This window comes from Corylus avellana, chromosome 5 (genome assembly GCF_965113065.1).
Source record: "Corylus avellana chromosome 5, dhCorAvel1.hap1.2, whole genome shotgun sequence".
In the NCBI taxonomy this organism is placed as follows: Eukaryota; Viridiplantae; Streptophyta; class Magnoliopsida; order Fagales; family Betulaceae; genus Corylus; species Corylus avellana.
The window spans coordinates 30,176,115-30,189,492 of NC_142494.1; the positions used below are offsets into that span (position 1 = coordinate 30,176,115).

The 13,378-nt window shown below is 35.1% G+C and overlaps 4 protein-coding genes across 4 annotated transcripts; 2 read left to right on the forward strand and 2 right to left on the reverse strand.

Moving 5' to 3' along the window:
• Positions 1–2,451, reverse strand: LOC132180997 (chalcone isomerase-like protein 1). The gene is made up of 4 exons (XM_059594031.2): positions 2,204–2,451; positions 726–969; positions 530–621; positions 1–428 (listed from the first exon to the last, which is right to left on the reverse strand). Exons 1-4 carry the CDS (start codon positions 2,412–2,414, stop codon positions 295–297), a joined length of 681 nt encoding a protein of 226 aa, XP_059450014.2. The 5' UTR covers positions 2,415–2,451; the 3' UTR covers positions 1–294.
• An 825-nt stretch (positions 2,452–3,276) lies between these two features.
• Positions 3,277–7,435, forward strand: LOC132182750 (S-adenosyl-L-methionine-dependent methyltransferases superfamily protein). The gene is made up of 9 exons (XM_059596081.2): positions 3,277–3,565; positions 3,713–3,774; positions 3,902–3,953; positions 5,318–5,432; positions 5,573–5,667; positions 6,574–6,680; positions 6,765–6,879; positions 6,953–6,997; positions 7,108–7,435. Exons 1-9 carry the CDS (start codon positions 3,368–3,370, stop codon positions 7,177–7,179), a joined length of 861 nt encoding a protein of 286 aa, XP_059452064.2. The 5' UTR covers positions 3,277–3,367; the 3' UTR covers positions 7,180–7,435.
• Positions 7,350–9,477, reverse strand: LOC132182751 (uncharacterized). The gene is made up of 2 exons (XM_059596082.2): positions 8,962–9,477; positions 7,350–7,604 (listed from the first exon to the last, which is right to left on the reverse strand). The coding sequence occupies exons 1-2, from the start codon at positions 9,216–9,218 to the stop codon at positions 7,553–7,555; spliced, it is 309 nt and encodes a 102-aa protein (XP_059452065.2). The 5' UTR covers positions 9,219–9,477; the 3' UTR covers positions 7,350–7,552.
• Positions 9,478–10,482: 1,005 nt separating this feature from the next.
• Positions 10,483–12,141, forward strand: LOC132181465 (GRAM domain family protein). Its single transcript, XM_059594699.2, has 3 exons — positions 10,483–11,094; positions 11,192–11,466; positions 11,629–12,141. The coding sequence occupies exons 1-3, from the start codon at positions 10,692–10,694 to the stop codon at positions 11,818–11,820; spliced, it is 870 nt and encodes a 289-aa protein (XP_059450682.2). The 5' UTR covers positions 10,483–10,691; the 3' UTR covers positions 11,821–12,141.
• Positions 12,142–13,378: the final 1,237 nt, after the last annotated feature.

A 13,378-nucleotide genomic window follows, 5' to 3' on the forward strand; every position in this document is an offset into this window, starting at 1 on the left:
TTGATGTTGTAGCTAAATTTATTTATTTGTTTATTGGTCTATTCTTTGGTAGTAACCACACAAGTTTATGAAGAAAGAGATTTTTGGTAGTTTGGATCCAAATAATCTCTAAATAAACGAAAAAGTTACATTTACGACAGATGGATCTTATAGTAGAAACCAGAACACATTCTCACTACCATACATATTATTGAGCAATTTTTCAGTCACCAGTGAATTTACTTTCATCTGATGTCTCCAAAGAGCCCACTAGGAGGTAAACCTTATTCTCTTAAACCTTGGTTTAGTGTTTGATTAGAAGAGAGAAAGCAGATACGTTCCAAATTTTTCTCGGGCATCTTTGTCAAGGGCATCATCTCCCAGGTACATGTGTATGTAAGCCCTGGACAGAAGTTCACCCTCAACCTTGCTTACCACTTCACCTGCCACTGCACCCATCGAACACAAATATATATATTTTTTTCCATTTCATTTCTCTAAATAGTGAATATACTGCACAAGTAAATAACTTTCCCAACTTTACTCATACCTTTTATTTGTAAAATATATCCTGGAATCCGATGAATCTCCATTACAGAACCAGGTGGTACCTTAATGCTATCAGGTGCTTGAGCCATGATCCTGTCATCAACAGAAAAAAAAAAGGAGACAAGCTTTCAGGTAAAGTTTCTTCTTGTATCTATGTCGAATATATGACACTTATAGGAAAGAACTGTGCTAGTTACGTGTCTGCGAGCTCTGCATTCTTCTTGTCACCACTTAGTTTTTTTATGGATTCTACAAGACGATCATCACGGTTCTTTTTAAACATACTCGTGCTAAGGCCAGGAAATACAATCACCCATCTTATAACCAAGCAGACATCACTGTCGATTACCAACTGGTACATTTCCTCTGAGGGTGTTGCCGGGGCTTCCCCAATCTTTGACTTGAGAAGATCCTTCAGTTTCTCACTATCTGCATACATCCCTGCAAATTGAAGAATGACAAGGCTTATGACCTTCAAAATGAGCTCTGAGTAGAGGCAAGTACTATTCAAAATAAAATTGTGCTCTATGGAATTTGGTGAAGTTTTGAATAATTTTCATTTTTTCTTTTTCTTTTTTTTAATGTTTTCTCAATTTCAGTTGTTGAGCAAAAATATGCTCAGGCAAAAGTTTTGGTATCTTGCCATCTTACAGACTGGGAATTAGAATTACATCATTTAACAGATTATTCTGTTGTTTGTGTGAGATCATTATTCAAATTGTTATGACATCCAAGCAAGTTGCTTTCCATATTGAAATTCAGGAGCTTTTGTTTCTCTTTACTAAAAAATATCGAACAGAGCATTCACAACAACTATCCTATAGTTGATTCTATTTTTCGAAAAATATAAAAAAAAAAAAAGTAGCTTCCTTATAGGTTCCCTAAACATTGTGTATGCTATTGAGCTAGCTTCTTTTATCTTTCCCTATATTAATAAAATTTTATTTCTTTACAATATATAAGTTCCCTACTTATCCTTGCATTTTTTTTTTAAATTTCAACACAACTCTCAATGAAAGGCGAAGGAAGGAGAGAAAATATTGTATTAAGATAACGGATACATAAGCTAAAGTGAAGTTGAACATTCACAACAATTATCCTATAACTACTTTTCTTCCTTAAATATAAGAAAAATCTAAAAAAAAAACTACTTGTAGTAGCTTTCTTATAGGTTACCTAAATATTGGGTATGCTAGGTTTTTTGTGGGTTTTTTTGAGATTTTTTCTAATTAAAAAAGCGAAACAACTACAGGATAACCGTTGAGAGCAATTTCTTTTTGATTTTCCTTAAATTTAGGAAATCAAACTACTTTTTGATTTCTTATTCAAATATATTATATAATAGCTTCCATTATTTTTTATATATAACAATTAAATATTTTTTCTTTACAAATAAAGATTCCTACTTATCTTCACTTTTTAAGAAAAGTCCCATCATTGTCTCCAATGAAAGGTAAAGAAAGAGAGAGGAAAGAGAAATATGTTATGTTAAAGTAATAGATAAGAAAGTCGCTTTCTTATACATAAGGTAGTATTATAGCATACCCAATGTTTAAAAAACCTGAATCTTGCAATCTTCGGCGTTTATTTTTAGTGCATATGCAGCAAACATGAGAGACTAAATCACAATGTGCATATGAAAAAAATAAATAAATAAAATAAAATAAAAAATTACCATAGGCATAAATCTTGAGGTTCATGCCAAGAGCATGCTTGGTCCTCAAACCAACACAACCCAACTGCTTGCCATCATCTAATTTAAGGTGAAAGGAAATCCCAGTCTTGGGTTCAACCTCAACTGCAACCTCCTCCATTTTTGCTTCATCCTTGAGCTCATCATCAGCAACTCTCTTCCCTTGTTTGACTTTCTGCTTCAAACAATCCATAATGCAAAGAAACTGCTTGTGGTTGTGCTTGTGCTTGTGTTTGTGCTTGGAACATGAAAGATCCTTTTATAATCTAATTAAATATCTCCCCATCGGAAGTGGTTACGAGGAATTAATGTTTACAGGTGGCTGTGGGTACGTTGGGATCATTAATATCTCCTTAAATAGGTGTCTACAGTAATAAATATTAATATTAATATTAACAAATAAATAAATATCTCATGAAATAAAATAGTTTTAAATCACTTTTTTTTTTTTTTTCTATGAAATGCAAAGCTAATCGCATTCTAAGTATAAGTGAAAATGCGATTAGTAAAATCAAATAACCACATTCATTTTTTATATTCGTCTTCAAAAACGATTAGCAATTAGAACAGTTATGGGCAACTAATTTCAACCTAACTACCTAAGTCTGAGTCAAGAAGATATAAAGTTCGAACAATTGACTAGTCTCCTTTAAAGATAGGTAGAAGGGTAGCTTTCTTGTAGGAGTAATTACAAACATCTCTTAGAAAAAGAAAAATAAAAAGGTTTTTAAAATTGGGGAGTTGAAAGTCTGGCTCTGTTTGGCATTGGCTTAGAATTATAGCAAAAATTGATTGATATCAGAAAAAAAAAATAAAAAAAATAATAAAGAATGTTTGGTAAGAAATTTTTTTTAAAAAAATATATATATATTTTGTAATAATTTTTTTATTTAATTGTTTGATATAAATAGTAACTGGGAGCTAAAAAGGTTAAAAGTAGTAAGTACGAATGAAGCGAGAGTGACGGGTGCCGTTTGAGGTAGGGTGGCGGCTTTCCTGTGGCCTAGGGCAATTACTTTCTTACAAACAGGCCCAGGCCCAGGCCCAACTAAAAGAGCCCTAGGCCCAAAGCTTCCCTGAACACTCTGTGCTCCCTCACTGAGCTACAAAGCAAAAGCAACTTCGAGTTCGTTGTGAACAAAATCAATGGAGGGCAAGCGGAGCAAAAAGCGAAAGAGAGCGAAACGCCTGAAATTTCAGAAGGAGAAGGACAATTCTCCGGCGGTTGAAGAAATCGATGAACGCAAAGAAGAAGAAGAAGAAGAAGAAGAGTCTTCTGATTGTGCTTTTGCCAAGCGCACAAAATCGCAGGGCCTCTCCAAATCCTCCACCTTTCTCGAGAAGGTACGTATTTTATTATCATTGTTACTTCGAATTCATCGAAAAGCCATGTGCTTTCTCAAAAAACTATTTTACATTTGAATTATTATTCAATTATTATGATTGTTATTGATATTGATCATTATTATTAGTATTTTGAATAATTGGCAGATGAAGGCAAAGTTATCAGGAGGGCATTTCAGGATGCTTAACGAGAAGCTCTACACTTGCACGTAAAATTATGCAATTTCTACTGTTCACTGCTTGACAATAGCATTGGTTATAATTCTGGGGCGTTCTTTGTTTCTTACAAGGTCTTCCATTTTTTTATTTAAGCCATTTTGTTTTATTTTTCATCAGTGGAAAAGAAGCGCTTGAGTATTTCAAAGAGGACCCACAATTGTTTAATGTGGTAAGTGATGTTCCTTTTATTGGGTTTTCAATTTTATTCTTATGAAGATAGGTTTGCAAAGAATATGTGGAGCACAAGAATATTGAATTGCAAATTATATCAAAAGGTAGTCTTTTATATAGTAGAGTCTTGAGCGTAGATGACCAGCATTGGTAACTGTAATACCAAAAAATCTATTACAGTGTGTGTGTGTGTGTCCGTGCAGTGATGATTCATGTTATTAATTGGAAAATCGTTACCTTCAAATCCTGTTAAGCGTCATATGTGGTTGCCTCAATGCCGTATGATACAACTGTTCCTTTGGCACAGCTCTATACAGCAAATTGGGTCTTAGTTGTTAACCAGGATTTCTCATATTTCAGAGCCATTTTGATCTTTTTGTGAATGCACTGTGTAGATTATGAGTCTAAGATAATGAGGATCCAAATTGAGTCCAGATGGAGACTTCAAAATTTAAATTCTATCCAGATGGAGACTTCAAAATTTAAATTCTATCCAGGTGAAGAACAGAATTTTAGGTGTTTAAGAGTAATTGCCTGGTCGGGTTTTTGAGTTGCTAGCCTGTTGGTGGTCTGTGGAGTGCCTTTTAAGAGTAATTGCCTTGTGGAGTGCCTTTTTTGGCTGTTTTGGGTTATCTTGGGTGATGCCTGGTCGGGTTTTTGAGTTGCTAGCCTGTTGGTGGTCTGCAGGAAGAGGGGGGAGTGCTGCAGTTTGGAAGATGGTGCCTATTTGCTTTTTTTGGTGTCTTTGGAGAGAGAGAAATAATAGGTGCTTCGAGGATGTGGAGAGGTCCTTCGAGGACTTTTTATCCTTTTGTTTCCATACTCTGTATCTTTGGACTGTAGCGTTTGTTTTCCCGATTTCGGTTAGCTATGACGACTTCCTTGTACGTTTTTCCCTTTCTAGTTAGGTGTTTCTCCTTGTATACATCCAGTGTACTTAGGGGCGCCTCACGCTTTTAATAAAACCAGCTACTTACTTATCAAAAAAAAAAAAAAAAAAAAAAAAAAAAAAAAAAAAAGAGTAATTAATTACCTATAATAGTGGAAAGATTCCTGGAGAGGTTGATGGCTGTTGTACCACCCACTATGCCCGTAAGGCCAAGCTTAGTTGCTATTCCGCTAATGCTTTGGATGGAAATCCCTCAGAGATGCCCGTAAATTACCTGGGTATTGTTGAATTATGTTTTGAATATTCATATCACTATTTTACCTTTTGAATCTCACTATACCTGTAGTTGCTTTGTTTCTCCATTTGTTCCACAAAAACTTGAGCATAAAAGACATTTTCGAATAAGACTATTTGGATGATTTTTTTTATCTTGACAAGCTGGGTCTAAACTTATGTCTTACTTACCTGGCCAGTATCATGCAGGATATCAAGAGCAAATGTCTCACTGGCCAGAACAGCCGGTTAATATAATTATAGAATGGCTAAAGGATCACAGCCCTTCATTGGTTGTAGCTGATTTTGGCTGTGGTGAGAGGTTACTAAACTCTTTTTCTTTTTGTTTGGTGCTAATTATTGCAATGAAAATGTACTGAACATTCAGATTGTAATCAAGTCTTTAATGCTTGCCAATATGTTCTTTTGGCCATCATTTTGTTACCTTGTATCAGGGGATGCACGCCTTGCAAAAAATGTGAAGAATAAAGTATTCTCCTTTGATCTTGTCGCAAATGATCCTTCAGTAATTGCTTGTGACATGTCCAAGGTATGTGCTTTCAATTTACTTGTATCAGGAATATCATAAAGAATTACTATATGCGTTGTATTTCATACTTGAGTATCATTATATTGATAATTTTGGTATAAGCCTTATAACACAGTGCACTTATCTTTCCAGTTTTGACACTCGTTATATAAGCCTCATAACACACTTGAGCTCTATATTGCATTCAATTTTGGCCTTTTTGTTGGGTGTTTTTCACTTCAAAATTGTTGAAGGGACACCTATTGATGATTATTTAGTAAGAATTTTGTCAGTTTGATTCACTCTAGGACATGGTCATGCCATATGGCTGCTAGCAGTTACCAAACCTGAGATGTAAGTTTTATATGTTTTAGAAAACTGGATGGTTCTTTTACAGTCTCATTAGGTGTAATGTGCATTTCATTATGTTTAACAGCTAATGGTACATCTTAAGGTTCAGATACGCTTTGTCTGGCTAATTGTTGGGTTATCATAGGCAGGTGTCTGAGTGTAGGATGTATTATTAGAATTGTGAAGCCAGAAAACTATTACTCAAAACACATCCATACAGCTATTACTCCTAAAAATTATAGTTCCATTATGATAAATTGATCTCCTTTGAATCAATTAAGCAACAGAAAGTTGTGATTGAGTAAGAGAATGGGTAATGCAGCCCTTACGTTCATGTGTGGGTCATGTATAGTGCGCTTCTGATAGTATGAGGCATACGCTTCAGTCGCCTCAATATACCCATGATGTTGGTGATTGTGCACTATAGTGATATGAGACCTTACCACCTTTTATTTTACAAAAATTTGAGGCAAGAAATCACGAATGATCTAGAATTGAAAGGTTTTGTTTCAGAATGTTTATAAACAAGTTGCAGGAAGCCCTCACCTTGCTTAAATTTTTTGTGCTTTTTGGCAGACACCCCTTGACTCTTCAGTCATCGATGTTGCTGTTTTTTGCCTCTCGCTTATGGGGACCAACTTAGCAAGTTTCCTCAAGGAAGCACATAGAGTTCTTAAGCCATGGTTTGCACCCTATTTTTTTCTAAAGCTTACACATCCCACGATTTGTTTTCAGTTAAGCATATCACTTATGCTGGTTCTTTGCAGTGGCTGGCTTTTGATAGCAGAAGTAAAGAGCAGGTTTGATCCTAATACTGGAGGAGCAGACCCAAAAAAGTTCTCAAAAGCCGTCTGTGAGCTAGGATTTACCTCTGTATTTAAGGTATATTCGTGTTCCTCTCATATATTTGCCTGATAAATTGAATCTTTGTGCTAACTGATATGTATATTTGCAGGACTTCTCGAATAAGATGTTTATTTTATTATACTTCAAGAAAAAGGTACATGGCTTGTTGCTAATAGTTCTCCGAATTGTTTAAGAAAGATATCTGCTTAGGAGCAGTAAATTGTGTTTTGCTTATTACCAATTTATCCATCGTTCTTTCTGTAGGATAAGCAAACTTCAAACAGGAAGGAAATTGAATGGCCTCAGCTGAAACCTTGTTTGTACAAGCGCCGCTGACATTGAAGCCATTTTTTTTTTCTTTATCGCCTCCCATGGCCGAGTGCAAAACTTTAACAGAGTTAATGTATCATTTACTATATATATATATATATATATATTAAATCTTTCTTCAGTTTCAATACTTTTTTTTTTTAACTGTCAAGATTTTGCATTTGGCAACATATACATTATGAACCGAGTAGCAAATCCCATATTCATTTGGCAACATATACACAGAAAGAAATAGGTTTATGAATCGAAGCCATTATTTGTTTCTCAAACTAAATGTAAGACATGAAAGTGCTCCAATTCCACTATACGAAATTTGCAAGGAATTAGACAAGACATATCAAGAGCAGAGGTCCCTTGTCGCCCCCTCCTTGCTAAGCGGTCAGAAGCAGCAGCACTCCTCCAACACACAGCAGCAACAAAGTGTAGCTAAACTGTAAATGTGAACCAAAAAAGGTGAAGGAACTATCATGTGGAAATATTAAACAATAGGCTAATCACATTAAAACATAAACATATCTAGATTAAGAGGATTGGGGCTCAATTCAATGAAGTGCTTATTGATTCCAATTAGCGAGTGATGCAAACTTTGTCTATAATTTACCATTAAAAATCGGCTTGTTTAAGATTACGCTTAACCACATGAGACACTTAAGAGTGTAATATACTACCACGCTCCACAGCCAATGTCTACAGTGGCTCACCATGACCTGACCATGAAGTTACAACCTATTCGATCTCATACTTGATGTAATGGCTGGCTCTGATACCAAAAAATACAAACCTTAAGTAAAATTTGAAAATCGAATTGCAAGTGGAAGGTGCCCAAAAATTTATATACATGCTATTAAGATTGTATTTAAGTCATATGAGACACTTAGAATTATACATAGAGTTGTGCCCCCTTGCTTAAGATCTAATCAATAACAATTGAACATGATCGTCGACCGCTAAGGCTGTTTATTGTTTTGCCCAAGATTCTCGACCTTGTTGGTTCCAAGGCACGGGGACAAACACCACATTTTGTTGTCTTTTGTTGCAACAGAGTGTATGTAGGTTCCTACATGCAAGCTTGGAAGGGTTGAAATAAAATAGTCCTCCAATTGGATGTCCAGAGTTTCTTCAGGAAAGAATTAATCAAGAATGAGTGATCCTGTGTATTAGTCCTTCAATGCAACTCCCACGGATAATATTACACATGCTTAACAAATAGCAAATCCCATATTCATCAACAACAACAACAACAAAAAATGGCAAATCCCAAGAGTTTATCAGACTATTGACCCAGGAGTACTCTCCAAAGGATCAGCCCCCAAATCATGCATGCAGGCTATAAGGAATGGGCTTTCTCAATAAATCCTTTGCTAATTGGGTTTCCAAATGGGTACGTTGGTTTGATTTCTAGATATATCCATGCTTGTTATCAAATCCTCCAAGGGAACAATTCATAACTATTCATCTCCACCTAGATCTTTCTTTTATTAGCCAGACTTTCAAACTTCGTGATCAAACTGGTTTGTATGAAATTAGCTACAATCCCAATTTAATATGCAGAGGCATATATATATATATATATATATATATATATATATATATATATATATATATATCAGCAAACAGCAACAGAAATTCACAAAGATATGTCATACACAACAAATTAAAACTCAAATCACCTCAGTTATGTAAAAAATAAAAAATAAAAAAAATAAATAATAATAATAATAATAATAAAATAAATAAATAAAAGCCACACCGGTAAGTAATTAATTTGTATTGATAGAGAGCACATACCAGCCTTTCAGAAATGAACAGCCACAGTCATCCTCGTACTGATGATGATATGGGTGGGAAGGGGGTGGAGGTGGAGGTGGTGGAGGGTACCCTTCATAGAAATACCCTTGATATCCTGCTGGTGGTGTTGGATGAGGATAGCTTGGTGGCGGTGGTGGCGGTGGTGGTGGATAGCCTGGCTGTGGAGGATATGGAGGTGGATACCCTGAATTGCCTCGAGGGGGGTGAACCTCGTGAGAAATATGATGGTAACTCATTCCTTCCTCGACTGTCAAAGAGTGTAATGAGAAGTGTAGAGTGTTCCTGCTGTATATAGCCCCAGTGGCACTGCATCCATTTGCTACGTGCAGCACTTGTGGGAAATGGGAATCTCTTAGGAAGCTTCCCCTCTTGCTCTTATGTTGTCCAAAGAGTGCAACCTAATCCAAGTTTTAGTAAAAAGTCGGGGATCTCAAAGCCCCCAAGGCAGTAATACAACCACCTTTCAACAATAACATCTTGAGGCACCATCTTTCCCTTCAATTTTTTTTGTTTGTTTTTAATCAATAGTGCAAGCAGGCAAAGGAGCTGGCGACATTCGGATAAATGTCTAAACCTCCAATGCCCCAAGTGGCTTTATCGGCAACTCTTGCGTGTAATCAAAATTTCGCCTGTGTATCTGTATGCATCAGCATCCTATCCATGCTGCGCTATCTACCAAAAGGACAACGTTTCGCTCATCTGATGCCTCATTCAATGCAGTCCAATGATAAATCACATGTATATATACCAACAAAAAAAAAAAGAAATTTTGCATATTAAATGTTATGGTTTAATTTTTATTTACTCGTGGATTGTCCGTCTTCCTACATGCTTCTTCTCGAAAGTTGATGATGATGAATTTAAGATTTTTAAATTTTTAAATTTATATTGTTCATCTACCAGTCTAAAATAGGAACAGAATTCTCTCTTATAATATCCAGTTAATAGTCATAAATTTTGAGGCCATAAATAAAATATTTATTCCATTAATAAAAAATAATAATAATAAAATATTATATATATTTAAAAAAAAATTAAAAAATTAAAATAAATAACTCAAGAGGTGGCTGGTCGGGTAGTTGCGGTCACCCCTTAAGTTTTTTTTTTATTATTTTGTTTTTTAATTATTTTTAAAATATATATAATATATATTTTTTATTATTATTAATAGGACAAATGTCTCATTTATTGTCTTATGATCTCTCTAAAGATATTTTGATCATAAACTGGATATTCTTCGGTCCATTTTGGACTTAAGAGTATCTGAATCCTCTAAAATAAGTCATATTTCAACATTTAATGAGAATGCTACTCTCAAGAAATTTAATAAACCATATTTTTTCATTAAATGTTGAAATATAACTTATTTTAAACAATTATATGACATGAATTTCTTAAATTTATGAAGAATCTCAATTTTTTTTTTAAAAAAAAAAAATTCTAATGAATCTCAATTCTAAAGGATCGGTTGCATTCTTGGAAACTGGAAGCTTCGGGATTTTCCTCAGGTAACAACTGGTCAACAAGAAGCCAAATGAACCTGAATTTCCAAGCCCTTCTTTACCTTCTCGAAAGTTGATGCTGCTATTGAGCATATGTATATACGTACGCTTCATGGCTAAGGATCTCTCAAGGGGTGGCCGGCCACCCCTTGATTAACAGTCTATCACCTTGGGAGAGCTAACATCTATTTTACATTCAAATCAACCATGAAAGGCACAACTGAAGAAGGAGAATTACCCCACAAATCATCTTCCAAAGCCAAAGAATCCGAGTCTCATATACCCTCTTCTTTATCCATTATCACAGATGAACCACAGCCTAATCAACCTTATTCAGCAGCAACAGCAGCTTCATATCCACCATCGGATGAGGAAACCAAGAAATGGGGAACCCACATCATGGGAGCACCGGCAGCCCCTACTGTACACCCTGACAACCAGAAGGCTGCCTTGTGGACTGCTGCTGACCACCAACAAATCTACCACCAACCCTATGTCGTCTACTCCCCTGTTGACAAGCCAAGCAACAATCCTTTTGAGCCTGTGATTCACATGTTCAATAACTGGAGCAGGAAAGCTGAGACCATAGCCCGCGACATCTGGCACAACCGTAAGTTCAAACCCATCAACTAAATTCAGCCAGAAACTCTTTAGTCTTACACATGTTTGTCATAATGCTTAAGTAAGCAAGCATGATTGGTTTGCAGTTAAAACCGGGCCATCTGTATCAGAAGTCGCATGGGGGAAAGTGAACCTGACAGCCAAAGCATTAACAGAGGGAGGATTCGAGTCCCTCTTTAAGCAGGCTTTCTCAACCTATCCAAACGAGAAGCTAAAGAAGACGTTTGCTTGTTACCTTTCCACAGCTACCGGCCCTGTTGCTGGAACCCTCTATCTGTCCACAGCTCGTGTGGCTTTCTGCAGTGATCGTCCCCTGTCTTTCATTGCTCCATCGGGACAAGAAGCTTGGAGCTACTACAAGGTAATTAAACTCTGACCTCTTATCTAATTGTGAAGAAAATGGAAAGATATATAGAAATTTACCCAGCTTCTGATATTGCCAAATGATCAAGAAATGTCAGTAGAAACAATGAGATATAAATTATCCTTATGCATTCAATGACTTCTGCTGTGTCTTGAACAGGTTATGATACCTTTGGAAAATATTAGCAATGTCAACCCTGTGATAATGAGAGAAAACCCATCAGAGAAGTATATTCAGATTGTCACCACCGATGGTCATGACTTCTGGTTCATGGGTTTCATTAATTTCGAGAAAGCCACACATCACCTCTTAAATAGCGTATCGGATTTCAAAGCGCACAATAGTTCTTAGACAGCAGATGTGTGGCACCAACGACTGGATCCTTCATCTTCTTCAAAATCTTTCTGTTCTCTGTTTCTTGTTGATTTCTGTGTGTACATGGACAGCAACAGTACTGTCTTTCTTTTTTTCTTTTTTTTCTTTTTTGTAAGTAACAGTACTGTCTTTTCTTTTTCTTTTTTTTGTTTTTTCTGATTGAACGAGAGAAACGGGTTACAAGGGAGGTCCACAGTACTGTCTTTCTTAATTTGTTTTCAATCATGTTTTTTTTGTTTGTTATAATTCTCTGTATATTTGTGTGTTCTAAACCATTCATGTTTTCATGCTTAATGTATAAGATTATGCTGGCCAGTTTAAATTCAACTCATTAACTAAACGGGTGAATCACCTCAACCTTGATAAGATTTATTCAAATAAGCGGGTGATCCAACTTAATCTTGTATTGACTTGGCTTAACCCACATAATTCGTTTAATTAACAAAATTTTCAAATGAAAATGTCATTTTATACAAAGACATTAGCATAATAATTGAAATACACTATCGAAATTACCTTTACAACTAATTGAAGGTAATTTTTTGTCTTAGGCTTTAGGGTTTAAATTTTTTGATGGTAAAAAAAAATGTTTTAATCTATAGATATGAGTTATGGGGTCACCAATGCGTTAAGTAGGTTGACTTGAAATTGACATGTTTATTAATAATTTTGATTCGGTTCGACTCCAATTATATTTTACTAAACTATAACCTGTTAATCTCGTTCCAGGTCCCAAATTCGCAGGTAGTATAAAAAAAATTATCAGCCCTACCTGTCATATAAGTGTACTCCAAATTGCCTAAAGACTTGTCCTGGTATCTCACAACCTTTGGGGTTGTTTGCCAATGGACCAAACAAAAATTTCATACTATTTATCTCAAATTAAACTCTCAATATTCTTACTTTTTACATCACATCAATTATGTTATACTACTATTTAAATAAAAAAATCACTATAGAACCAAAAAAAAAAAATCACTTTTTCATATCAAACGTTCTAATTTTTTATTTTTTATTTTTTTCATATCAATCAAATATTGCTACAGTTCCAGACCAATAAACAAAGAAAGTCCAGTGCCAAATTAATAGTCCCAAAGTTAGGGGTGTAAATCTGGCCGGTTATAACTGGTTATCAATCGGTAACCGGGTGCCCCAGTTCGGTTACTGATTTTTGTATTTTCACACACCGGGTTATAATTGGTAACCGTGTGTATATATATATACATATATATTTTTATTTTTATTTTAGAGATTATTTAATTAGTGTTTAATCTCGTAAGATGATAAGAATGAGATTTTTGTTTTTTGTTTTTTTTTTTTAACAACTACAACAAAGCCCACCTTATTGGGCTAAAAAAAGCCTTAATTATTTTTTAAAAAGTGACCAAAACATCAAAATTAAGCCTAAAAAGTAAGCCAAATACCCAAAATAAGCCTGAAAAGCTCAATTTTTTACACACCTAGTTACCGGTCCGATTAACTACTGTTATTATATAATCAATTAATCAGTAGCCGATTACAAGTTTCAATTTTT